Genomic DNA, 26,939 nt, shown 5'->3' on the forward strand with positions numbered 1-26,939 from the left:
TGCAGGGGACGTCATTGATCTAACCTTGCCTTAACTCCCCCAAAGTACGTGAGTCTGAAAAATTTTCTCCTAAAAGTGATCAGTCGGTCACTCTGTAAATGACAGGAAAGTACAAGCAAATACCTTACTGACAAACGGTGTTCTGAGGGCGGGAGAAATGAATAGGGTCTATATGTACGGCTACAGATGATGCCGTTGATCTTGCCTTCCCGATTGCCAAATTATATAGGTCAGTGTAAAGTAGTTTCCGGTTTCTCTTTTAGACTTTCTAAACAGCTGTCAAGATATATAGCCTATTTACGGAAAAGTAAGTCTTTTATCTTTGAAGGTCTTGCAGATTTCTCACGCCTAAGTTTTGCGTACGGTAATGAAGTTCAGTGATTCACGCAGAATTCCTGTTCTCTTTTCGACGGAATGGTATTTTAACTGAAATGACGAAGCTGAATGTCACAAGAAACCCCACAGCCCTCCAGCGCTTGCCGCAGTTTTTGTTTTTCCTCTCTCTCGCTTCGAGTTCGCGGCGATCACCTTGAAGAAACTTGTTCTCAGTGGGCGTGACCGCTCCGTGCCGAAGAGAAAAACAGACAAATAAGTTCCTAGCTGCTGCGAGAAATGTGTTTTCGCGATCGCTTCGTGTAGTCGTGTGAAAGACAAAAAAACGTAGCAGAATTTCTCGAATCAGATGGCTCTCTGCTTTCCATAGCATTGTGATTTCAGTTATACGTGCACAGTTGTATCGGTGTCATCGTAGCAATAAAGTACGGTATGTTTTTGATGACTTTATATACTGCGTGACTGTACCTCAGGAGTCCTGTTCCACTGCGCTCGGGCAACAATAATTCCGTTGCAGATCCTCGGAGCGTGCTACTCATATGTAGCACCACTGCCGTCCTTAAGACGACAGAATGACGGTTCTGGCGGCAGCTAAGTCGTTTAAATGCTGTAAGTGCTGATTTTTTTGTCCAACAAAAGTAATTTGAACTGGAGCTTCTCTTTTATTTCCAGACAGTAGTGAAGTCAATAGGGATGTCCATGGTTCACAACTATGATGAAAACAACACTGAATTTTGTCCTGTTTATAATAAGGCATTGAAGACTAACAAAAATACGAGCTTATGTTTCACTACGCTAGATTCATCAGTCATCGTCGTAGTGCGCCTTTGCTTTTTTTTAGGATTAGACCCTAATATTAGTCTGATATTTTGATAGGTATGCTGCTGTTATTATCTCTACATATTTCAGGATCGTCTGTATAACTAAAAATAAACGTTCAGTTTCTAAAAATTTTGTTTAGACGATGTCAGTTGATGACGTGACAGCCACCTGTTGAGCTCAGAGTGCGGTGCAGTTTTTAACGACCGTAAGTAGCTGGCTTAGGTACTTTAAACTCTAGCAGATTGTCCTCGAACACTTATAACGTGTCTTTCAAATTCTAGGTAACATATACACAATGCAAGCAAATTTCGGATTTCTCAAGAAGTTTGACGAGTCAAAAATACCAGTCCGCACTTCTCTTCAATAACAATTACACAATTGCGATATTACGGTATATTTTATTTTATTTACATTTTTTTTTTCGGGGTGAGCTTGTAGAAAGTATCCGTTCTCATAACCCAAAGACGGGAATATTTTGATATTACAAGAGACATTGGCGAATCCTTTTTCCAGTTAGCCAAACTGTTATTATCATTGTCATTCTGTTACCTTATCATTGTCATTCTGTTACCAGCATTCGCATTTGTTGGAAATTACATTTGTTGAAATACACAGTCAACATATACTTTCTTCCCGCACTAGAAGAAACTGCCCGACGTTTGAATGGTGTAGGATCTTCTGTGGCACACCTGTACAGTTCATATTAAAACTACACTAGTTTAACTTTTATTCAGGTCCTTTCCTCACTCTCTCATCTGTAAGTCCAAAATAGAGAAATTAACTAGAAGCAATCAGTAAATAATATGTTCAGATGTATTAAAGAAAATAAAACGTCCTGATTCAGTGTTAACCTCGGCTATAACTCCCATCTGACTGATCTTTGTTTCACAAATAACTTTAGCAGTGAGAAATCCAACAGAAACAAATAAATTGTCACATGAATGCAAGATCCAGTAAAGGATCCAGTATTATACATAATACTGACAAACCAAGTAGCAGCTTTGACAGATGAAATTGTAAGGGCAGCATATGATCGAATAGGCAAAATGGCAAGGCTGAATAGATAACTTGGATAACACATAAGATGCTGAGTTTAATTGCTGAAAGAAGAAAATATAAAAATGAAGCAAATAATATGGACAATATAAAATAAAGATGTCTAAAAAATGAGATTGGCAGAAACTACAAAAATGGCTAAGTAGTTGTGGTTGGAGAGCAAATGCAAGGCTGTATGCAGAATATGCATGACCAGGGGAATGATACATGCCACCTATTAGAAAATTAAAGAGATCTGTATGAATACCAAAAGCTCAGATGCCAAGCCAGTACTAAGCAAAGAAGGGAAATCTGAAAGGTGGAAGGAATATATTGAAGGGCTACAAGGTAAATGAACTTTAACACAATATTATAGAACCAGAAAAAGGGACAGGTGAATACTGAATGGGAAATTAGATACTGTGAGTAGAATCTGACAGAGCACTGAAAGACCTAAGCCTAAAAATAACCACTGGAGTAGACAACTGAGAGATTGTTGGGAGAGCCATCTATAACTAAATTACTCCACATCATGTGGAAGGTTAATGAGACAGATGAAATACCTTCAGACTTCAGGAAGAATATAATAATTCCAATTACATAAAAGGCAAATGCTGACAGGTGAAGATATTAATGAAGAGTTAGTTTAATAAGCCACTGTTGCAAAATACTGACATAAACTATGTACAAATATTGGAAAGACTGTTTGTTGGGGGGGGGGGGGGGGGTAATTAGTTTGGGTTCTGGAAAAATGTAGGAGCATGTAAAGCAATACTCATCCTACAGTTTATCAGTTTATCTTACATAATAGAGTAAAGAAAGGCAAAATGTTTACAGCATTTATAGATTCAGAGAAAGCTTTAGACAAAGGTGACTGGAATGCATTCTTTGAAATTCTGAAGGCAGCAGGCAATAAATTAGAAAAAGGTTAATCACAATTTGTGCAGAAAACAAACAGCAGATATACGAGTCAAACAACATGACAGAAAGCAGGAGTTAAGAAGGGAATGAAATAGGCATGTTGCGCACCCCTGATATAATTCAATCTGTACACTGAGCAAGTTGTGGAGGAAAGCAAGGACAAATTTGGAAAGGGAATTAAAACTGAGGGAAAAGAAATAAAAACTTTAACATTTGCTCATGACACCATAACTCTTTTACAAATGGCAAAGGACTGGGAATGAATGGAATGGACTGAGTCTTGAAAAGAGGTTATGAAATGAATGTCAACAAAGTAAACAGCAAAAGGATTATAATCCAATTAAATAAAATGGTGCTGAGGTCATCAGAGGAGGTAACAAGACACTAAAAGCTTTTAATGAATTTTGCTATTTTGGCAGCAGAATTATTGATTATGTCCAATGTGAAGAGGATTTAAAATGTGGATGGCAATAGCAAGGAAAGTAGATGCAAAAAAGAGAATTTTTTTAATACTGAATATCAATTTAATAATTAAGAAATCTGTTCTGAAGATATGTGTCTGAAGTGCAGCCTTGTATGGAAGTGTAATGTGGATGATACACAGTTCAGGGAAGGAGATAATAGAATCATTTTAAATATGGTGCTGTAGAGGAATGCTAAATATTAGACGGGTAGTTCACTTAACTAATGATGAGGTGTTGAGTCAAACTGGGATGAAAAGTAATTTATGGCACAATATGACTAGAAGCTGAAATCCTGTTATTCAGAGCAGTATTACAAATGTCAAACTCTCCGCAAAAATGAGCCTTGTCCATCCTGATCTGACTCTGTTCAACCTCAACAGCCATATTCTCTGATTTAATCTGACTACTAAGATCATCCTTTACACAGAGGTGTGTTTTTATAATAATACTGTGACAAAAAACTGTATCTGTCCCCTGAAAAGGAAATGAGGTAAAGTATTCTTTATTATCCCCTGTTGACTGAACACATCCTGAGAAATCAAGGATTGTCAGTTCAGTTATCGAAGAAAGAGTGTGTGTTTGTGTGTGTGTGTGTGTGTGTGTGTGTGTGTGTATGTGTGTGTGTGTGTGTGTGTGAGGGGAGACCAAAACTTGACTGCAGTAAGAAGTTTCAAACAGATATAGTTTGCAATAGTTATGCAGAGGTGAAGAGACTTGCACGTGGTAGACTAGCATGGAGATGTGCAGAAAACCAGCCTTTGGACTGAAGACCACAAAAATAACAAATGCAACTGTGGAAGTGCATGACAGAACTTGTAAATCATATATTTGGAGTGATGGATGCCTTAGTTAAATTGCATTCAGATAAAGTAGAAATAACTTCTACTTGACACACAACATACAACATACACAAAATACAATGGAAACTTTGGTCTAAATTAGTCCATTGGTAACAGAAGTTGTCATTGTACTGTGGTTGAATACACAAATGTGAGCATACTCTTCAACAGCATGCCAGATGCGCTCAATAGGAAGAAACATCAGATACCAAACAAATGCCACATTTTCTCTTAAATTACAGGAGGAATGGCTAATGAGATATCCTTTTATATCGTTTTTGAATAAGTGGAGATTTTTAATTTCCTGCCTGATTTCTATCAATACCCTATCACACATTTTTGCAACTGAGTATATCATTCCATTTTGAACCCTAGAGAGAGGTGTATAATCAAAGTGAAAATAAATTTTAATTGTAGTAATGTGAATAAGAATTGCAGAGTTCATCCTAAATTTAATCTTGTTATTAATCACAAATACTATTAGTGAGCAGATGTAGTGGCATATTGGAGTAAAATTTCCCAGGTCTCTGGAGAGACTTCTATGAGATGTTCAGCTTTTACCCAACATTCTAATTGCACACCTCAGTAAATTAAATCCATTTTCATTTTATGTAAAATGCCCCACAGAATTATGTCATAAGACACTATTTACTGAAAGTATGTGAAGTATTCTCTACTAGTAATCCTGTCTGTGGGTCAACACAATGAGAAAGAGACTCCTAAGTGCAAAGCACTCAGAATGAGTTATTTGGTTACCATAGCCACATGCCAGTGCCACCACAATTTATTTTCTGTCTGAAAGCCATAAATTTAACTCATGGAAACTCATGTAATGTATGACTGTTGACATCTTTCTCCAGCACTTGTAAGTTATTTTTAATTGTTTGGCACTGTGTAACATAAGTTTTTGCAGGATTAGAAGTTAATCTGTTGTTTATGAACCAGTTTCAGCTTGTCCCATTCTTTTCCAGTCAGTGTCTGTCTTGTATGTATTTGGACCATTCATCAATATATTTATGCCATTAGCAATCATTTTATGTATTTATATGTATTTATGGATATGTAAAATGATGATGTGAGTAAAATGTACAAATTACTAACTACTAAAAAGATGTATGTATATGTATGCATAACGTATAATGTAAAAGTTAGTAACAGCTATACCTTTATGAAATATGTAAAATGTATTTTGACAAAGCCAATTGTGTGGTAAACATGCTGAATGCCTAATAAATAAACATATGAAACATATGAAGCATTACAGCTTCTCAGAAGTCATCCAGTGTCCTGGCTAAATCATTTATGTAGACCAAGAACATGTGTTGGCTGAGCACTGGACCTGGTGAAAAACTATATGTAATGCTTTCTCTGAGCTGGGTTTAATCCTATTCTTGATGTACCATCAGCCAGTGTCATCCTGTGCCACTTATTGTTAAGATAAGACTCAATCCATGCAAGGGTAAGTGTTTAATGCCATTCTAGTTTAGTTTTGTTAGTAGAATTTTATGATCTACACAATCAAAAGCCTTGGCACATTCACAGAAAGGGGCGACAAGACAATTTTTCTTGTTCAGTTGTACTAGAGTTGAGTTTGTGAGATCATGTATTGCTTTCTCAATACAGAACCCTGTAGAAAAGCCAAACTGAGCTATTGTTAATGGGTCATTCTCAGAAAAATGGTTCAGTGTTCTATTGTAAGCCAACTTTTCTAAAATTCTTGAGCATATAGGAAGGAGGGAGGTAGGTCTACAATTAGATGTCTGATACTTATATCCACTTTTATAAGTGGATGTTGCTGCTGGTACTGCACACTTCATTCTGTCAGGAAATAAACCTTGACCCATCCACTGGTTACAAAGGTAACTCAATGGTGGCACTACCAACTCAGCAAAAGATTTAATACTCTGGCTCAGGTACTGTCATACCCAAAATACATGCACCTTATTAGTGACATAACAATTTTTGTGATCTCTCACAGAATAGTGAATAATGAATAGTGTTTTATTCGTCTCATAACATACAAATTCTAATCATATGATTAGTGTACAGGAGACATGCCAGAAAAATGGATAACACAACTTAGGCCTAATTGGTACAAAGAATTTTAACATTAATATAAATTTTTCTTTTTCTTTCCTCCCTTTTGTGAAGGACAGCTAAATTTATACACAAGACTATATGTAAATTTATCCTGCTCAAATGTTCAGTTTATCCTTCATGAACACCTCAACAGTGTAGTAGCAGCATTTGACAAGTATATCATATAGCTTTGTTTTCAGTGTCTCTAGGTTTATACTCAGAACATTCTTTCCTTTTAGCTTGTTATGAATTTTCATTGCCACATACTGAGAAGACTGCGCATATAGGTTTAAGTGATGAGTGGGAAGCATAAAATTGTCTTTGTTTCTCGTGTTATACGTGTGATTGAAACAGTTTTTCTCGAATAACTCTAAATTGCTGCAAAGCAAGATGATAATATCATAGATGTATAAGGAGGGAACTGTTAATAACTGTTGTTTTTCAAATAGTAGGCGGCATGATGTCCTTGGATGGGCAGTACACATGTTCCTTATTAATCTTTTCTGTAACTTTAGTACGCACAATATATTGCTTGAATTTTCCCAAAAAATAATACCATACCTTATAACTGTTTGAAAGTTGCTGTGTTATGCAATTTTCCTTGTGTTCATGTCTGTTGCACCAGCTAATATTTGCGTAGGAAATGCAAAGCTACATAATTTGTCTAACAGGTAGTCAACATATTTATTCCAATTTAGATTTTTATCTAGGTTTAGCCCTAAAAACTTCACAGAATCCATTTCTTATATATTCTGATTTTTATGAGTTACTTTAATTTCTTGGGGCTTTGACTGTTTTGTCCGGAATCGGACCATGTGGGTTTTGGGGATGTTCAATCTTAATCCATTCAGTTGGAACCATGTTTCTAGTTTGTTCTTGTGTTTATTATGTAGAGAGGGATGTTTTCTGGCTCCTGGTTTTCAATTAATACAGATGTGTCATCTGCAAATAAAATCAATGGAGCATTTATATTGTTCGGTAAATCATTAAGATAGAACAAAAACAAAATAGGTCCTAGAATCGAGCCTTGAGGGACACCTTGGGCTACTGTTTTCCATTTTGAATAGTAATTTGCTGCATTTGATGAGACAATCACTCTTTGTTTCCTATTTGATACGCTTCGGCAAAACTAACCTCTGATAGTGAAGTCTGCAATTCCTATTTATCTAAGTGAAACTAGTAGATACATCTTTGATGGGCCATTTATTGTCCCTGTGTTTTTAGTTAGTAAGAATTCAGTAAATTTTGTAGCCAATGATTTGAATTTTATATCACCTCATTCTCACTGCTACTATCATCCGGGAGTCCAATATTATTTACCTTGCTGAATTTATAAGTTTCATGCCTAATAAAGTTCCAAATTGTTTGCCGCCAACTCAAAGCAAGAGAGAGGAAAAACAAAAAATGCGGCAAGCACTGGACGAATCGAGAGAGAGGAAAAACAAAAAATTCACCAAGCGCTGGAGGGCTGTGAGGTTTGTTGTGACATTCAGCTTCATCATTTCAGTTAAAATGCCATTCTGTCTAAAAGAGAACAGGAATTTTGCATAAATAACTGAGCTTTATTACCATATGCAAAACTTAGTTGTGAGAAATCTGCAATATCCTCAAATATAAAAGACTTGACAGCTGTTTAAGAAGTCTAAAAGAGCAACCAGAAACTACTTTATACTGACCTACATAACTTGGCAATCAGTAAGGCAAGATCAATGACACCACCTGCAGTCATACTTGTAGACCCTATTCATTTCTCCCCTCAGAACGCCATATGTAAGTAAGGTATTTGCTTGTATTTTCCCATCATTTACATAGCGGCCGACTGGTCACTTTCAGGACAAAATTTTTCACTGACTTAGGTATTTTGGGTGTGTTAAGACTAGATTAGATCAATGACGTCACCTGCAAAGCTATGCTAGGATTTATTTCTCCTTTGCTCAGAAAGCTGACGAGTACTGATTGCTTGTGCATAATAATTTTGTATTCCCAGCATTTACATATTGTTCAACTGCATAACTACTAGCAGACAGATTTATTTTGGGAAATTTGATTATTTTTATGCATAATACACTATTTTTGCCTTTGCGGTAACACAGTGAAGAATTTTTCAGTATTGCTCATAGTGCACTTTAAGTCTTTATTAGAGATAGTGCTTTGCATTAAATATAGCCCTCTCTTCTTAGTGCAAGGTATATGGATCTCAGATGTTAAACACCCCATGCCTTGGCTTTAACTGTAATTTTTTCTTACCCATTGTAAAGGGAAACTGGATTGATAATGGTGTAAGAATGTTTTAGGAAAGTATTAAATTTCTCATCAATTGAGTGCTCTGGATAAAGTTCTTCCTCATTTTCATCTCATAAATTCTCACTAAACAGTGTATCTGAGTCAGCATTTAAATTTCTGTTATATTTTACTTTTACCCTCTTATGAGTACATAAACCTGGCTGGTGGGGATGCTTTACAGCTGCCAATTGATCATCATGTTCAGGTAAACGATATATTATTGAGCTCACATTTTTTTCATAACAGACATTTAAATATAGACAAGTTATCTGTTGCTGTTGAATCAAAACTGGACATCAGCAATTCAAGGTGCTCCAGCTCAGAACTATTCCAGATAAAATCAGTATTCTAATCCACACATACAGTTACTTTCTCCATTACCCCATCAACTGCTTAATTTGGTCAAAAGCTTTTCCTGCCAAACCCTTGGATGTTTCTATGTCTATTACTGATTACAAAACTCAGCAATAAATATAAAAGAATATACTGTCAGTGAGAGACAGAATAATAGTAGAAGAAAAAATTATTGCCTAGTTACATAAATTTAATATATGATGTAAATGATGACACTTCAGTGTTTTCTTGTAGAATCAACAACTGTTTATGGCATTTGAGTCAAGTAATCACTCATGTTAGAGAAGTAATATATTAACAAAAATAATCAATTTTTGAAAACTGATATACACTACTGGCCATTAAAATTGCTACACCACAAAGATGACATGCTACAGATGCGAAATTTAACCGACAGGAAGAAGATGCTGTGATATGGAAATGATTAGCTTTTCAGAGCATTCACACAAGCTTAGCACCAGTGGTGACACCTACAATGTGCTGACATGAGGAAAGTTTCCAACCGAGTTCTCATACACAAACAGCAGTTGACCAGCACTGCCTGGTGAAACATTGCTGTGATGCCCTGTGTAAGGAGGAGAAATGTGTACCATCACGTTTCCAACTTTGATAAACGTCAGATTATAGCCTATCGTGATTGCAGTTTATCATATCGTGACACTGCTGCTCGCGTTGGTCGAGATCCAATCACTGTTAGCAGAATATGGAATTGGTGAGTTCATGAGGGTAATACGGAATGTCGTGCTGGATCCCAATGGCCTCGTATCACTAACAGTCGAGATGACAAGCATCTTATCCACATAGCTGTAATGGATCGTGCAGCCATGTCTCAATTCCTGAGTCAACAGATGGGGATGTTTGCAAGACAGCAACCATCTGCACGAACAGTTCGATGATGTTTGCAGCAGCATGGACTACCAGCTTGGAGACAATGGCTGAGGTTACCCTTGATGCTGCATCACAGACAGGCCTGCGATGGTGTACTCAATGGCAAACCTGGGTGCAAGAATGGCAAAACTTCATTTTTTCAGATGAATCCAGGTTCTGTTTACAGCATCCTGATGCTCGCATACGTGTTTGGCGACATCACGGTGAACGCACATTGGAAGCATATATTCGTCATCGCCATACTAGCACATCACCCGGCGTGATGGTATGGGGTGCCATTGGTTACACGTCTCGGTCACCTCTTGTTCGTATTGATGACACTTTGAACAGTGGAAGTTACATTTCAGATGTGTTACGAACCATGCCTCTACCCTTCATTTGATCCCTGCAAAACCCTACATTTCAGCAGGATAATGCACAACCGCATGTTGCAGGTCCTGTACGGGCCTTTCTGGATACAGAAAATGTTCGACTGCTGCCCTGGCCAGCACATTCTCCAGATCTCTCACCAATTGAAAAAGTCTGGTCAATGGTGGCCGAGCAACTGGCTCGTCACAATATGCCAGTAACTACTCTTGATTAACTGTGGCATCGTGATGAAGCTGAATAGGCAGCTGTATCTGTATACACCATCCAAGCTCTGTTTGACTCAATGCCCAGGTGTATCAAGGCCATTATTATGGCCAGAGGTGGTTGTTCTGGGTACTGATTTCTCAGGATCTATGCATCCAAATTGCACGAAAATGTAATCACATGTCAGATCTAGTATAATGTATTTGTCCAATGAATACCTGTTTATCATCTGCATTTCTTCTTGGTGTAGTAATTTTAATGGCCGGTAGTGTAATTGGATAGATAAAAAAAATTTACTCGCCAAGCAGCAGCAGGGGAAAACATATAAAAATTAGGGAAATTTGCAACCTTGTGACAGAATGGTTGAAGGGAACAAAACTGGGAGTGAAGAAAAGGACTGGCATGGTATAGGAAATGAGGAGAATTTCGGAAAAATTGACTGTAGCACTAGGTCAGGGGAGACTTACAGGACACGACAAGCAGAAAAGATTGCTTGTTGCAGACTGCACTGGTGCAGTCTCCAAGAGTCAGTCTTTCCATCTCATCCCATTCAGTAAGATGGGATTCTGGGTGACTTTTCTGAAACTCTCCCCATTTCCTGAACCTTTCCAGTCCTTTTCTTTCATTCCTCTTCCTTCCCCCTCAACCTTTCTGTCAGGAGAAGGAGCCACTAGCTCTGAAAGCTTGCACACTTCCTTAACTTATGTATGTGTTGTTCCCTGCCACCACATGATGAGTAGGTTTTTTATCTATCCAATTGTGCTGTAGTGTCATAGAAGCAATTTGACATGAGATATTTGAAATCTCTGTCATTCAATACAATTATTTTCTCAATTGCTTTTATGAAATTGGGGCCCTTGCTGTACAGTCTAATAATTGAGATATCAGTGATCCCATTTTGCCCTTTGTAAAAATTCCCAATAAGATCTTAGCACTGCTCACTAGAACTGTATCCTGTTGACAACAGTGTTTCATCACCACACAGGCTCTGAAGCACTTGTTCACTGCCATTGGTGTACATCGGCACATGCAGTGCCTGTTTGTCCATGTCATCATTTTCCTGTTTCAAGAATCCACTTGTGTGGTTGCCTGTACCTGAATATACAATTTATATAGGTTAAATACAGTTGTTTGCAACTGTAATATTTTCCCCATCCAGTTTGGTGTCAGATGGACAGTGCTATACATGAAGGCATGAGATTCATTACGAATCTATGTTTTCAATTTACAGAAGTAACAGTAAGGTGGTAGCTATATGTAATTGACATTTCCCTATAATGTACATTTCTGCTGTAACCTAGACATTTTACTCTCTTGGGTTGATTATCACAGTTTCTTGTAAGCATAGTCTTAACCCTCATGTAGATCAAAGTTACCTGTATGCTACTATCAGTCTTCATTTTCCTTTGTGATACTCCACCCACCAGGTGCAGTTTGTTTGTGATTTCTGGACATAATGTCTCTGAGATACAAGTTGTATATTATATGAATAAAATGCTATGAATAGTGTGTTGGTGTAATTAATTCTGATTCATTTGGTTTGTTCACTGCATATTACATTGAATGACAAATTCAGATGTAGCTACCCTTGAATTTTACACAATGGAGCAATGGTACTGAAAATATACACAATTTACCAAAAATAGGTCAACCTAGTGAATCAAGAAAATTTATCAGATAATAATAATAGTTTTACTTTCATTTAATCATTAAAGGAATAGAAAATATCAAAGTGTATTGTACAATAATTCCTCTTCAGGGGACACCATCTTGTCGGAGGCACCTTACATGCCAGATGGGGAGGGTTGTGAGCTCTGAAGAGGCTGGGGCTATACCGGAAGTAGCACAGCTGCTTGCTGGGTCACAAAAGCTGAATTGGCCCCAGCAGAGGAGCCAGATGAAGCGTGTCCCTCACAACAGGGTAAGGGGGCCCAAAAGACTAAGTTGTCTAACTGTCTCAAATGAAAACCTGGTTCCCCAGGTTAGGGCTGAGTGCAGGCTCAATACACCTGACTTGTAAAAAGCATATAATCATGAATAATTTAACAAGAAATGCCAGACTGCCCTTATGAAGGAACAGGAATATGGATATACCAATGCTTAAGTTTGGAACATGGAATGTTCATACACTGTTGCAGATAGGAGCTATAAATAATATTGTGGAAGAGAAGCTAAGGTGTGGAATGGGTATTGTTGCACTTCAGGAAGTCAGATTGAATAGGTGAGATTCATAACCATAAATTCTGCCTATATTATTCCGGGAAATATGAAAGACAACAGGAGTTGGAGTTGGGTTTTTAGTCTCCAAGAACATGTGTGGATCTGTTATTGCTTTCACTCCACACAGTGAAAGAATATGTACCCTCCTTATCAAAGGCAAATTTCATAATGTGAACTTCGTGAATGTATATGCACCAACAGATAAATGAGATGAAGATATGGTTTTTCTGATAAGTTACATGTGATTTGTGATAGAATAATAGACGTGACTCTAAAATAGTCCGCGGTGACTACAATGCCAAACTGATTGGAGAACATGCTTTCAGAAGTGTGTCTGGTAAGGAATGTCTGCACAATGAAACTAGTAATAACACTATAAGGGTTGTCCAGTTTGCTTCTGTGAACAAGTTAAAGACAGTAAGTAACTGTGTCTCATGGAAAAATATCTACAAAGGGAATTGCAAAATACCAGGAAAAAATTAAGCAAACCTTACAGACTATATATTGGTGTTGAAGAAGTGGGCATCTGATTTCGAAAACAGTGAGCTTCTGTCAGTTTTTCCATTCTTCTGTAAATAATTTGTGACTTATTTTGCAACCAAGAGTTATTGAAGTGACTGTTCAGTAATAGCTGTTGGTTTCTTTTCTTTAATACTCAACCTTTCATTACAATTGGACAAAAAATGTCCAGTCTTCTGCTATCTGAAACATTTTATTGGCTTCTTCTTCTTGTATTTAGAGGATAAAGCCAGTCCTGTTCTGTCTTTGGAGCATAAGCATCTGACTCATTTTTCACCTTCTGTAGAATCTTAACCTTCACGCTATCTGTGTAATGGGTATTCCCGAATTTTCCAAACCCATAATCATAGGTGAATATTTCTCTGGTAGTCCAGCTAAGAATAAAGTGCCAATCCATTCTTCTGCAATTTCAAAACTGATATCCCTTACAATATTTGAGATTGAAATTATTTTATTCACACATTCATCCATGCCTTTGCACTTGTTCAATCTTGTATTTATCAGCTCACAAAGTAATCCTACATTTCTAACAAAACCTCAATCTTCTAATGCATTCAGTTTGTCCAATAGCTCCTTTGCTGATGTAGCCTTTTTCCATTTGAACAGATTTTACTGGATCAATCAAAAGGATTAGTTTTGATTTTGCATTCCAATCCTTAGCAGAAAAACTTGATTCTGTAGATTTCAGTGTACCTTTTATGACATCCTGCAGGTTATCCAAGTGCAAATACATCTCAGTGGCAAATTTTCAAGTTGCATAATTCTTGCAACCTGAAAGCCATGCAATTTGTGGTACCTATGTTGTACTCATATTAACAGTCACATTTATTCACCATACGCACACTGAAGCTAAAACTTCTGCACACTCTTGCATGAAAACTCATCACCAGGAAATTTATTAGTTTACTTTAATTCAATGATGGGCCGATAACTTGTTCAATTCTTTAGTTTAGCACAGCAAAATAATGTGGAAAAATTGTTTAGCGAGAAAATAGAAACTTATATTTTATGAACACATAGCTCATTTTACATATAGGCCATGCACAAGATCTCACTGCCACTCAATAATCATAGAATACCATTTCACAGAGGCCTAATGCTCTCAGCAAAATGTATCCTATACACAACTATCTATACTGAAAAAATATGTAGTTCATATATCTCCAACAATATCCACACCTGTCAGCAACTGCCATGTTTGAAATTGGTATTATTAAATTCTTCTTGAAGTCTGAGGGTATTTTGCCTGTCTCACATATTTTAGAGAACTGGTAGAATAGTTTTGTTATGGGTGGCTCTCCCATGAATCTCAATAATCCGGAGGAAATGTCATCTATTCCGGGGCTTTGTTTTGACTTAGGTCCTTCAGTGCTCTGTCAGATTCATCTCATAGTATCATATCCCTCATATCATCTTCATACAATTCCTCTTCTCTTTCTATGATATTGCTTTCAAGTTCATTTCCCTTATACAGCCCTTCCCTGTACACCTTCCACCTTCCAGTTTTCCCTTATTTGCTCAGTACTGGGTTGCCATCTGAGCTCATGATATATGCACAGCTGCCACTTACTTCTCCAAAAATCTCTTTAATCTTCCTATAAGCAGCATCTGAATTCATCCCAGTTATGCATGCTTCTACAGTCTTGCATTAGTCCTTTAGTCTTTTCTGCTTAGCTTCTTTTGCATTTTCTGTCAATCTCATTTTTTGGCTCATTTCATTCCCTTTCACCTGTTTCATTTGTTCGATTTTTTTTTTTTTTTCATTTTGTTAATGAAATTCAGTTATCTCATGCCATGCAAGAATTTGTGTGAGGCTTTGTCTTTTCAATTTTTTGTCTGTAAACCAACACAGTTTTTGCAAAGGCATGAGTACAGAATCAGCTATTATGCAGTCATTGAAAATATTGTAATGGGTCTCAACAGAAACAATAGTACAATAGAAGTAAACTTGGGCTTATTGAAGGCACTCAATACAGTCCAATATGATATCTTGCTAGACAAATTAGAAGCAACTGGTATATGAGGAGGTGGGGGGGAGGGGGTAGGAGGTGGGCGGGGGGGGGGGGGGGGGGGGGGGGGGGAGAAAAAGAAATCAGTTATATATCTGTAATAAGAAATAAGTAGTAGAAGTTTCCTCAGCAAACACTTATAACCAATATATTCAGAATGAGATTTTCACTCTGCAGCGGAGTGTGCGCTGATGTGAAACTTCCTGGCAGATTAAAACTGTGTGCCGGACCGAGACTTGAACTCGGGTCCTCTATGCTGATCGAGGCTCTTCAGCTCTCAATAACTGTTGTAACCCACATGCTTATGAATATGCTTACTGTATTCATCTCTTGGTCTCCCTTTATGATGTTTGCTCCCCACCCCCTACACTTCCCTCCAATACTAAATTGATGATCTCTTGATGTTTCATAATGTGTTCCATCAACTATTCCTTTCTTTTGGTCAAGTCGTGACACAAATTTCTTGTCTCCCTATTTCTATTCAGTATCTTCTCATCATTTATATGATCTACCGTTTTGATCTTCAAAATATTTGTCTCTAGCATCACATTTCAAAAGCTTCTATTCTCTTCTTGTATAAACTGTTTATCATCCATATTTCACTTTCATACATTGCTACAATCCAGACAAATACCTTCAGCAATGACTCTATTTTTTATGTTAAAAAATTCTCTTCTTCAGAAATACTTTTACACTTTATATCTTCTCTAGTTCAACCAGTTATTTTACTACTCAAATAGCAAAACTCATCTACTTCTTTAAGTGTCTCATTTCCTGATCTAATTCCCTTAGCATCACTTGATTTAATTTGACTACATTCCGTTATCCTTGTTTCACTTTTGTTGATGTTCATGTTATATCTTCCTTTCAAGACACTGTCAATTATGTCCAATTGCTCTTCCAAGTCCTTTACTGTATCTGACAGAATTACAGTGTCATTGGCAAACAGAGTATTTATTTCTTCTACCTGAACTTTAATTCCTATTCCAAGCTTTTCTTTGGTTCTCTATACTGCTTGTTCATGTACAGATTGAATGACATCAGAGACAGGCTATAATCCTGTCTCACTCCCTTCTCAATCACTGCTTGCCTTTCATGCCCACTGACTCATAACTGCCATCTGGTTTCTGTACAAGTTGTAAATAGTCTTTTGCTCCCTGTATTTTACCCCCGCACCTCCAAAATTTCAAAGAGGGTATTCCTATCAACATTGTCAAAAGCTGTTTCTAAGTCTACAAATGCTATGAACACAGGTTTGCCATTCCTTAAACTATCTTCTAAGATAATTCATAGGGTCAGTATTACATTGCATGTTCCTACATTTCTTTGGAATCCAAACCAGTCTTCCCCAAAGTCAGCTCCTACCAGTTTTTCCATTTGTCTGTAAAAAATTCATATTAGCACACACATCAAAAAATGTTTTGCACCACCACAGTTCCCAGAACTCCTGAAGATAGATGTTGACTGTGGATATTGTATCACAGACACAGTCCCTTTGACTCTACAGAAATGTCACTAAACCTGCCCAAAGATGTAAACAACCATGCATGAGCAGCACCTATTAGACAGAGGGAGTCTGACAGCTGATCAGTTCCAGTCATTGCACCAAGAAGGAGGTACACAGCTCATGTTATTTGTAGTACAACCATGCCTAGACAGTCAATACTGTGGTTCAATTATGTCCGCATTGTTACTTTGTGCCAGGAAGGGTTCTCAACAAGGAAAGTGTCCAGGCGTCTCGGAGTGAACCAAAGCAATGCTGTCCGGACATGGAGGAGATACGGAGAGACAGATGACATGCCTTGCTCAGGCTGCTTAAGGGCTACTACTGCAGTGGATGACCACATGGCTTGGAGGAACCCTGACAGTAACGCCACCATGTCGAATGATCCTTTTCGTGCAGCCATAGGATATCATGTTACAACGCAAACTGTGTGCAATAAGCTGCATGATGCACAACTTCACTCTCAACATCCATGGCAATGTCCATCCTTGCAACCATGACACCATGCAGTGCAGTACAGATGGGCCCAAAAACATGCTGAATGGACTGCTCACGATTGGCATCATGTTCTCTTCAGTGATGAGTGTCGCATATGCCTTCAACCAGACAATTGTCAGAGATGTTTGTGGAGGCAATCTGGTCAGGCTGAACGCCTTAGAGACACTGTCCAGTGAATGCAGCAAGGTGGAGGTTCCCTGCTGTTTTGGGGTGGCATTATGTGGGGCCGGCATACGCCGCTGGTGGTCACGGAAGGCACCTTAATGGCTGTACGATATGTGAATTCCATCCTCCAACTGATAGTGCAACCATATCAGCAGCATATTGGTGAAGCATTCATCTTCATGGATGACAATTTGTGCCCCCATCATGCACATCTTGTGAATAACTTCCTTCAGGATAACGACACCACTCGACTTGAGTGACCAGCATGTTCTCCAGACATGAACTCTATTGAACATGCCTGGTATAGAATGAAAAGGGCTGTTTATGGTTGACGTGACCCACCAATCACTCTGAGGGATCTACATAGAATTGTCATTGAGGAGTGGGACAATCTGGACCAACAGTGCCTTGATGAAATTGTGGATAGTATAACACGACAAATACAGGCATGCATCAATGCAAGAGGATGTGTTACTGGGTATTAGAGGTACCAGAGTGTACAGCAGTCTGGACCACCACTTCTGAAGGTCTCGCTGTATGGTGGTACAACATGCAATGTGTGGTTTTCATGAGCAATAAAAAGGTCAGAAATGATGTTAATGTTGATCTTTGTTCCAATTTTCTGTACAGATTCCAGAACTCTCAGAACCGAGATGATGCAAAATTATTTTTGATTTGTGTATTTTGTAACCGTGAGTTATTAAACTGATAGTTCAATAATTTTCAGACCTCTCAGGACAGCTTTCTTTGGAATTGGAATTATTATATTCTTCTTGAATTCTGAGGGTACTTTGACTGTCTCATACATCTTGCAAACCAGGTGAATGAGTTTTGTCATGGCTGGCTCTCCCAAGGCTATCAGTGCTTCTGATGTAATATCATCTATGTCCAGGGCCTTGTTTTGACTTAGATTTTTCAGAGGTCTGTCAAGTTCTCATACTTTCAGAGCCCTGTCAAATTCTTCTCACATTATCGTATCTCTCACCTCATCTTCATCTATCTCCTCTTCCCTTTCTCTGTTATTGCCTTCAGGTTCATCTCCATGGTATAGACCCTTTATATATTCCTTCCATCTTTTAGCTTTCCCTCTTTTGCTTAGGATTGGTTTTTCATCTGAGCTCTTGATATTCATATAGCTGCTTCTCTTTTTCCCCAAAGGCATCCTTAATTTTCATATAGGTGGTATCTATCTGTCACTTAGTTCACAAGCATACACAATACTCATTGTGCCAGAGGAATACTGCTAGTTGCCATTTCAGAAGTTCTATCTGCAACCTTTAAGAAATGAGCACTTTAGAAGATTGTGATATGACATCTCTGCTAGATGTTCAAAGTAAAGCTAGTCACAAATGTTCTTCTGCTACACATTATTATGATTCAAGCTTCAGTCCACTACTTATGAGACATTGGTATGTTACAGCAAATGAAAATTACTATCAAACTTCGACTCAAACCTGGATCTCTTGCTTGTCATGATCCATATTTAAGTCCAAGTTGTACATAAAGTTTCATTTGCTAAGACAAATTTTTTTATAGTTTCTCTCCAGTGCATTTACTCATTGGTGGTGTTTGTTGCTAATGATAGAAATCAGTTTCAATCAAATTATACTTTAGACAGCCAAAATACAAGACAAAAAGTTATTCCCATGTGCAGTAGGCCTGTGCCTTCTCTTCTTGAGTTCATGGTGGGTTCTTGCACTTCACTTCGAAATTCTTCAACAAACTCCCTTCTGATGTAAAGCAAGACATTGAAAAGTCTAATAAATTCAAAAGAAAACTAAAAAATATCTTTATAGTCAGTTCTTGTATAACTTTGAGGGTTGAATATTTCTTGTAGCCAAATGACTTATAGAAATACTGTTTCTACATAGCCCTTTATTTATAGTGTGTCAATAACTGTTGTTCAATGATAAATATTAATATTGACATTTCAATATTAAACTACTAACAGAAGATAAACAGCAGGATTTTAATACAAGATCTAGTAGAATGAACAGTATGATCTGAGTCACACAGTATGGTGCCTGTCTTGCAGCTGCATGAAACGTACATGCACACTGCATATTGAGGAAGGACGGCCATTTGTAATTATGGCCCGAAGGGGTTCAGAGCATCAAGCATTTACCTTGAGCATATTTCAAACATAATGAGTCTCCAATCACAATTCAGTGACTCTTTTGTCACTGTGCAAATTGAAACAACATGATAAGGTCCTGGATCTTTCAATAACTGTATAATTGGTGCAACAATTCAAGATGACTGCAGCTTGAGCAAAGAAGGAAAGTCCAGGGAAATGGAAGACAGTGGTCTGCAGAGCAAGCAAAGGAGGCACATCAAGCACTCATCTAAAATCCTCATCCTTCTGCTGCCAGATATGCTTTGGCACTAAGAACAGTGAAATGTTACCTGCCATCATCCATGATAACCTGTACATTTACCGATACAAATTGTAGGTCATACAGAAACTAAATAAACAAGATAAAATTGCCTGGTAGATTTCAGCTTGCATTTCCTTCAATTTTTAGCAGAAAACCTGCAGATATGAAAATATAAATTGATGTCAGGTGACATCCATTTTTATCTAGATTGTGGTGGAAGTAAACAGCATTACAGATACTGGGTACCACATAGGTGAGATAAATCTCCTCAGTTGTGAGAGAAGCCCCTGTACTGTGAACGTGTGACTGTGTAGTGCAACATGGTTTTGTGTGGCATCATTGGTCCATATTCTTTTGAGGATCTTTATTTATGTTCAGTAACAGTTACTAGGGATCACTACATCCTAATGTTAAATGACTTCCTCCTTCCAAAGTTGAACAGCGACGTATGGTTCCAACAGGATTGTGAAAGATCTCATACAGCCCATCAGTTGATGTATATCTTGGGGCATCATTTTCCTGGTTGTTTTTTTACAGATTTGGAGACTTTGATAGGCCAGAACAATCACCCAATTTTACTGCCCTGACTTGTTCTTGTGGGTGTGTCTGAAGAGTCAAATGTATGCTACACATCATAATATCATGGTTGAAATCCAGGAAAGGACTCACACAGTTGTGGAGTAGATCTCATTGAACTGAGTGAGTGGGTCACATCATTTATGTGTATATTGATGAGTTCCCAAGGAACAAGGCAATGCAGCGGCCAGCACACTGCACTCAAATTAAGCAGGAGCGTGTTCTCTCCATTTTTAACTCATTCCACATCTTTGAAATTTCTATTTCATCACATCTTTGCAGTTTTTCCTTCATAGTGGGATCTACAGGTTATGATGAATGAATAAATGAATAAAACAGTCTGTACCAAAGGAAATGAGTTCAGTCTTTCTCATACAAATATCTGTCCTATCTGAGTTTTGCAGCAGACACTATATAGGGAAGGAAAAATAAAACTGGCCCAGAAAACTATATGTAATTGACCCTTTCTAATGATCAGAAGAACTGTACTCCCAGAAAATGCTGGAAATCATGGTTTCAGTGCACCAATTGGTTGTTGCTGCATGTATGCTCATACACATCTCTCACATGCTCTGTTCTGAGTACTTGGTTGTGTCATTATTTTTGAGTTTGTGAGAGGAGCAGATGTGGCTGATGACTAGTTGAACGTAACACAAAATGGTGCTCATGATAAAACAGTGTCTGTTCATTGCTGAGTGTTATACAAAGTACAATTAATGGAATATGTGTTTGGAACTGTTTGTGTAAAAGCTTAAATCTGGAAGTGTTTTGGCAAAACCTCCAGCAAAGTCTGCAGTGCAAAACTTAATGGCAAAAGGCACAAAACAGACCCTGTAGTGAATAAAAACCACAACTTCAGTAACATGGGTGAGCCCTGCATCAGTCTTACTGTAAGTATAAATACTTTACAGGCCAGTTTTATTTGGCCATTCTGACCTACCATGGCATTGTACTCTAATGACCTATATAAAATCACAAACTTTGTATGTAATAAAAGAAACAGTCAATTGCCAATGTTCTACTAAGCACAAAATTAGGTACAGCTAACATGTAACAAACAGTTTCAAAGCATTGGACAACTGCAAAGGGAAGCAAAATGACTAAAATATAGCAAGCATGGTTTTAATGAGGTAACATATTGTCTGTAGAGATGAGAGTTTCTCTTTGGGTGCAGGGGTATGAGAGAGAACATGAGAAAAAGGACAAATGCTAAAGCTGATGGCTCTTAGAAAACACTGTATGCTGTAAATGCAAGGCAAATTTAATTAAAAATCATTGAACTTCTTTGATAAAATTTCTTGTTTTAAGGGATCACTCGTCTTTGTGAATGAAGCACTCTTCAGACAGACACACACACACACACACACACACACACACACACACACACACACACACACACACACATGCAAGCATGCACAGGTGCATGTAACAGAAGGAGAAAATGTTAGTCTTAATGTTTTAATATTTGCGTTTTCGATGCCCACAGTGACATCACGTTTTCTCATACAGTCCAAGGATGTAGCACTGTATCGGAGTGTGCATTCAAATGCAAGTGAACACCTTAAAAGCATTTTACGTGAGGAAATAAATAACATAAAAGCAGCTGGTACATGGAAGGAGGAAAGGATTATCACATCGAGCCAAAGCACTTTGATCAGTGTTGCTGGTCAAAACACTAAGATACTGAATTTCTGTGCCAATAATTATCTTGGTTTATCAGTAAGTATAGTGCAGTTGCATACAAATTATCTATGGATTTTATAACTATGCAATCTATGCTTTCATACTTTTATTTTATTATTTCAGCTGTAACACTACACTCATTAATAATAGTTATTTTTTACTTATTCTTGTATAGTAATTCTGTCATACAGCAATACTTCAGGTACGTTCAAACTAAACAAAATCATCTTCACAGTTAGCAGTGATACATGGTTTCCTGAGAGGTACCACAAAATTATAAATATTGCTGTTGTTGTGGTATTCTGTCCAAAGACTGGTTTGATGCAGCTCTACATGCTATTCTATCCTGTGCAAGCCTCTTCATCTCCGAGTAACTACGTCCTTCTGAATCTGCTTCATGTACTCATCTCCGGGTCTCCTTATATGACTTTTTCCCCTTCACGCTTCCCTCCAGTACTAAACTGGTGATCCCTTGATCCCTCAGATTGCATCCTACAAACCGATCCCTTCTTCTAGTCAAGCTGTGCCACAATTCCTCTTCTCCCCAATTCTATTCAGTACCTCCTCATTAGTTATGTGATCTACCTATCTAATTTTCAGCATTCTTCTGTAGCACCACATTTCAAAAGCTTCTATTCTCTTCTAGTGTCAACTGTTTATCATCCATGTTTCACACCCATATATAGCTACACTCCATACAAATACTTTCACGAAAGACTTTCTGACACTTAAATCTATACTCGATGTTATCAAATTTCTCTTCTTCAGAACCTCATTCCTTGCCATCACCAGTCTACATTTTATACCCTCTTTGCTACGACCATCCTTAGTTATTTTGCTGCCCAAATAGCAAAACTCATGTACTACTTTAAGTGTCTCATTTCCTAATATAATTCCCTCAGCATGACCTGAATTAATTCGACTGCATCCAATTATCCTTGTTTTGCTTTTGTTGATGTTCATCTTGTAACCTCCTTTCAGGAGACTACCCTTTCTGTTCAGCTGTTCTTCCAAGCCCTTTGCTGTCTCTGACGGAATTACAATGTCATTGGTGAACCTCAAGGTTTGTATTTATTCTCCCTGAATTTTAATTCCTACTACAAATTTTTCCTGGTTCCTTTACTGCTCATTCAGTGTACAGATTGAATAACACGGGAGGTGGGGTTAGGTTACAACTCTGTCTCACTCCCTTCTCAACCATTGCTTCCCTCTCATGCCCCTCGACTCTTACAAGCTCCTTCTGTTTTCTGTACAAATTGTAAATAGCCTTTCATTTCCGTTATTTTACACCTGCCACCTTCAGAATTTGAAAGAGAGTATTCCAAACAAATTGTGAAAATTTCTTTAAGTCTACAAATGCTAGAAATGTAGATTTGCCTTTCCTTAACCTAGCTTCTAAGAAAAGTCATATGTCAGTATTGCCTCACATGTTCCTACATTTCTATGGAATCCAAATTGATCTTTCCTAAGGTCAGCTTCTACCAGTTTTTCCATTCATCTGTAAACAATTCATGTTAGTATTTTGCAACCATGACTTATTAAACTGATAGTTCGATAATTTTCACACCTCTCAACACCTGCTTTCTTTGGAGATGGGATTATTATATTCTTCTTGAAGTCTGAGAGTATTTCCCCTGTCTCATACATCGTCCCCACCAGATGGAAGAGTTTGATCATGGCTGGCTCTCCCAAGGCTGTCAGTAGTTCTAACGTAATGTCGTCTACTCCTGCGGCCTTGTATCTACTTAGGTCTTTCAGTGCTCTGTCAAATTCTTCACTCATAATTATATCTCCGATCTCATCTTCATCTACATCCTCTTCCATTTCTGTAATAGTGCCTTCAAGTACATTGCCCTTATATAGACACTCTATATACTCCTTCCACCTTTCAGCTTTCCCTTCTTTGCTTAGGACTAGTTTACCATCTGAGCTCTTGATATTCATACAGTATGTTCTTTCGTGATCCAAAGCTCTATTTGATTATGCTGTAGGTGGCATCTACCATATCACTAGTGATGTATACTTCTACATCCTTACATTTGTCCTCTAGCCATTCCTGCTTAGCCATTTTGCACTTTCCGTTGATCTCATTTTTGAGACATTTGTATTCCTTTTTGCCTACTTCATTTATTGAATTGTTATATTTTCTCCTGTCATCAATTAAATTCAGTATTTCTTATGTTATCCAAGGATTTCTACTAGCTCTCATCTTTTACCTACTTGATCCACTGCTGCCTTCAGTATTTCATCATTCAGAGTTACGCATTCTTCTTCTACTATATTCCTTTTCCCTATTCTTGTCAATTGTTCCCTAATGCTCCTCTGAAACTCTTTACAACCTCTAGTTCCTTCAGTTTATCCAGCTGCCATCTTCTTAAATTCCTACCTTTTTGCAGTTTCTTCAGTTTTAATCTATGGTTTATAACCAATAAATTGTGGTCAGAGCCCACATCTGCCCTTCAAAATGTCTAACAATTTAAAACCAGGTTCCTAAATCTCTGTCTTACCATTATATAATCAATCTGAAACCCTCTGGTGTCTCCAGATCTCTTCCACATATACAGCCTTGTTTCATGATTCTTAAACCAAGTGTTAGTGATGATTAAATTATGCTCTGTGCAAAATTCTTCCAGGCGGCTTCCTATTTCATTCCTTTCCCCCATTCCACACTCACCTACTACTTTTCCTTCTCTTCCTTTTCTGACTTTGAATTTCAGTTCCCCATGACTATTAAATTTTCATCTCCCTTAACTATTTGAATAATTTCTTTTGTCTCATCATACATTTCTTTCCCTTTCCTACTATCGAATTCCAGTCCTCCATAACTATTAAATTTTTGTCTCCCTTAACTATTTGAATAATTTCTTTTACCTCATCATACATTTATTTCCTTTACCTACTATCCAATTCCAGTTGTGACTATTAAATTTTTGTCTCCCATAACTATTTTAATAATTTGTATTGTATAATCATATATTTCTTCAATCTCTTCATCATCTGCAGAGCCAGTTGGCATATAAACTTGTTCTATTGTGGTAGGGGTGGGCTTTGTGTCTATCTTGGCTACAATAATGTGTTCACTAGGCTGTTTGTGGTAGCTTATCCATGTTCCTACTTTTTTTTTTATTCATTGTTATACATACTCCCGCATTACTCCTATTTGATTTTCTATTTATAACCCTGTATTCACCTGACCAGAAGTACTGTTCCTCCTGACACTGAACTTCACTAATTCCCACTATATCTAACTTTAACCTATCCATTTCCCTTTTTAAATTTTCTATCCTACCTGCCCAATTAAGGGATCTGACATTCCACACTCTGATCTGTAGAACACTAGTTTTGTTTCTCCTGATAATGGCGTCCTTCTGAATAGTCCTCACCCAGAGATCCAAATGGGGGACTATTTTACCTCAGGAATATTTTACCCAAGAGGACGCCATCATCATTTAACCATACAGTAAAGCTGCATACCATCAGGAAAAATTATGGCTGTACTTTCCCCTTGCTTTCAGCTGTTTGCAGTACTGTTTGCAGTACCAGTGCAGCAATGCTGTTTTGGGTGATATTACAAGGCCAGTTCAGTCAATCATCCAGACTGTTGCCCTTGTAACTACTGAATAGGCTGCTGCTCCTGTTTAGGAATCACACATTTGTCTGGCCTCTCAACAGATACCCCTACGGTACGACTATCTGTATCGCTGAGGCACGCAAGCCTCCCTACCACCAGCAAGGTCCATGGTTCATGGGGAGGGAGATAAATATTACACATTCATTATATGATAACAAGTACACTTAATTTAATAGAGATAATGTAATTTGTTTTCTTTCAGAATCATCCAGAAGTAGTCCATGCAGCAAAAACAGCTCTTGAAAAATATGGTGCTGGGTTGAGTTCAGTTCGTTTCATTTGTGGAACACAAAGTATACATAAGGCAAGAAATTAATATTGTTATTATCATCATCATAATCATTATTATATTCCAACTTATTTAATCAAGAGTGGGGTTTTGTTTCTTCATTGCTAAATTAATGTCTAAGATGTGATATGTGAATTGTGCTGCATACTAAGGAAATTTTCAAATCTTGCAGGAACTAGAAAAGAAAATTGCAGACTTCCATTGTAAGGAAGACACTATATTGTATCCCAGTTGTTTTGATGCAAATGGTGGCTTTTTTGAGTCAGTGCTTACACCAAAAGATGCAGTTCTTTCTGATGAACTGAACCATGCTTCCATCATTGATGGTATACGTCTCTGCAAGGCACAGAAGTTCAGATACAAACACAGAGATATGGCAGGTACTCAGGTGCTATATGTGTAATCAACCAGTTTGTAACAAGTGAAATTTATTGAATCTGATGATGCCTTTTCTCAGCAGTTGTTAGAAAACTGGCTCTCAGGCAACAGTGTACTGAATACATGTTCACACTTGATGAATCAAATAGCAATCAGTTATATATCTTACCACACTGTAAGTAAGAAAGAGATTGTTATTTGTATTTATAGTGATAGAGAGGTATCACAAATACTGAAGTACACTGGAAAAAAATTAACAGGCTGCCAAAGTATGAGACAGGGTTTTGATTCCCAGATAAATTTAAAAAAATAAATTGTAGTGCCTCTCCATCCAAACTGCTCATTTGTGAAATCCTTGAATCTGGAGCTGAAAATGTCTGATAGTTTGCTCTTATGTAGTGTACCTTGAGTAGTATATTTATGTAGATTTATAAATAAATGTCAATTTTACTCTTTTACTTTGTCATATGGATATGCACATGATTGTATAGCAGCTTA

At 37.6% G+C, this 26,939-nt stretch overlaps 1 protein-coding gene across 2 annotated transcripts in view; it reads left to right on the forward strand.

Moving 5' to 3' along the window:
- The first annotated feature begins 580 nt into the window (after positions 1-580).
- The window catches only part of LOC126482381 (2-amino-3-ketobutyrate coenzyme A ligase, mitochondrial), a 54,291-nt gene continuing 27,932 nt past the window's right edge, over positions 581-26,939 (forward strand). Inside the window, exons 1-5 of one of the 2 annotated variants that reach the window (XM_050106482.1) lie at positions 581-763; positions 851-942; positions 21,947-22,179; positions 25,977-26,078; positions 26,236-26,443. In XM_050106482.1, the coding sequence (XP_049962439.1) occupies positions 906-942; positions 21,947-22,179; positions 25,977-26,078; positions 26,236-26,443 (580 nt within the window). In that variant the 5' untranslated portion in view covers positions 581-763; positions 851-905. Of the gene's footprint in view, positions 943-21,946; positions 22,180-25,976; positions 26,079-26,235; positions 26,444-26,939 lie in introns of both variants that reach the window. The other variant, XM_050106481.1, reaches the window with a different exon arrangement.

This window comes from Schistocerca serialis, chromosome 5, assembly GCF_023864345.2.
Source record: "Schistocerca serialis cubense isolate TAMUIC-IGC-003099 chromosome 5, iqSchSeri2.2, whole genome shotgun sequence".
In the NCBI taxonomy this organism is placed as follows: domain Eukaryota; kingdom Metazoa; phylum Arthropoda; class Insecta; order Orthoptera; family Acrididae; genus Schistocerca; species Schistocerca serialis.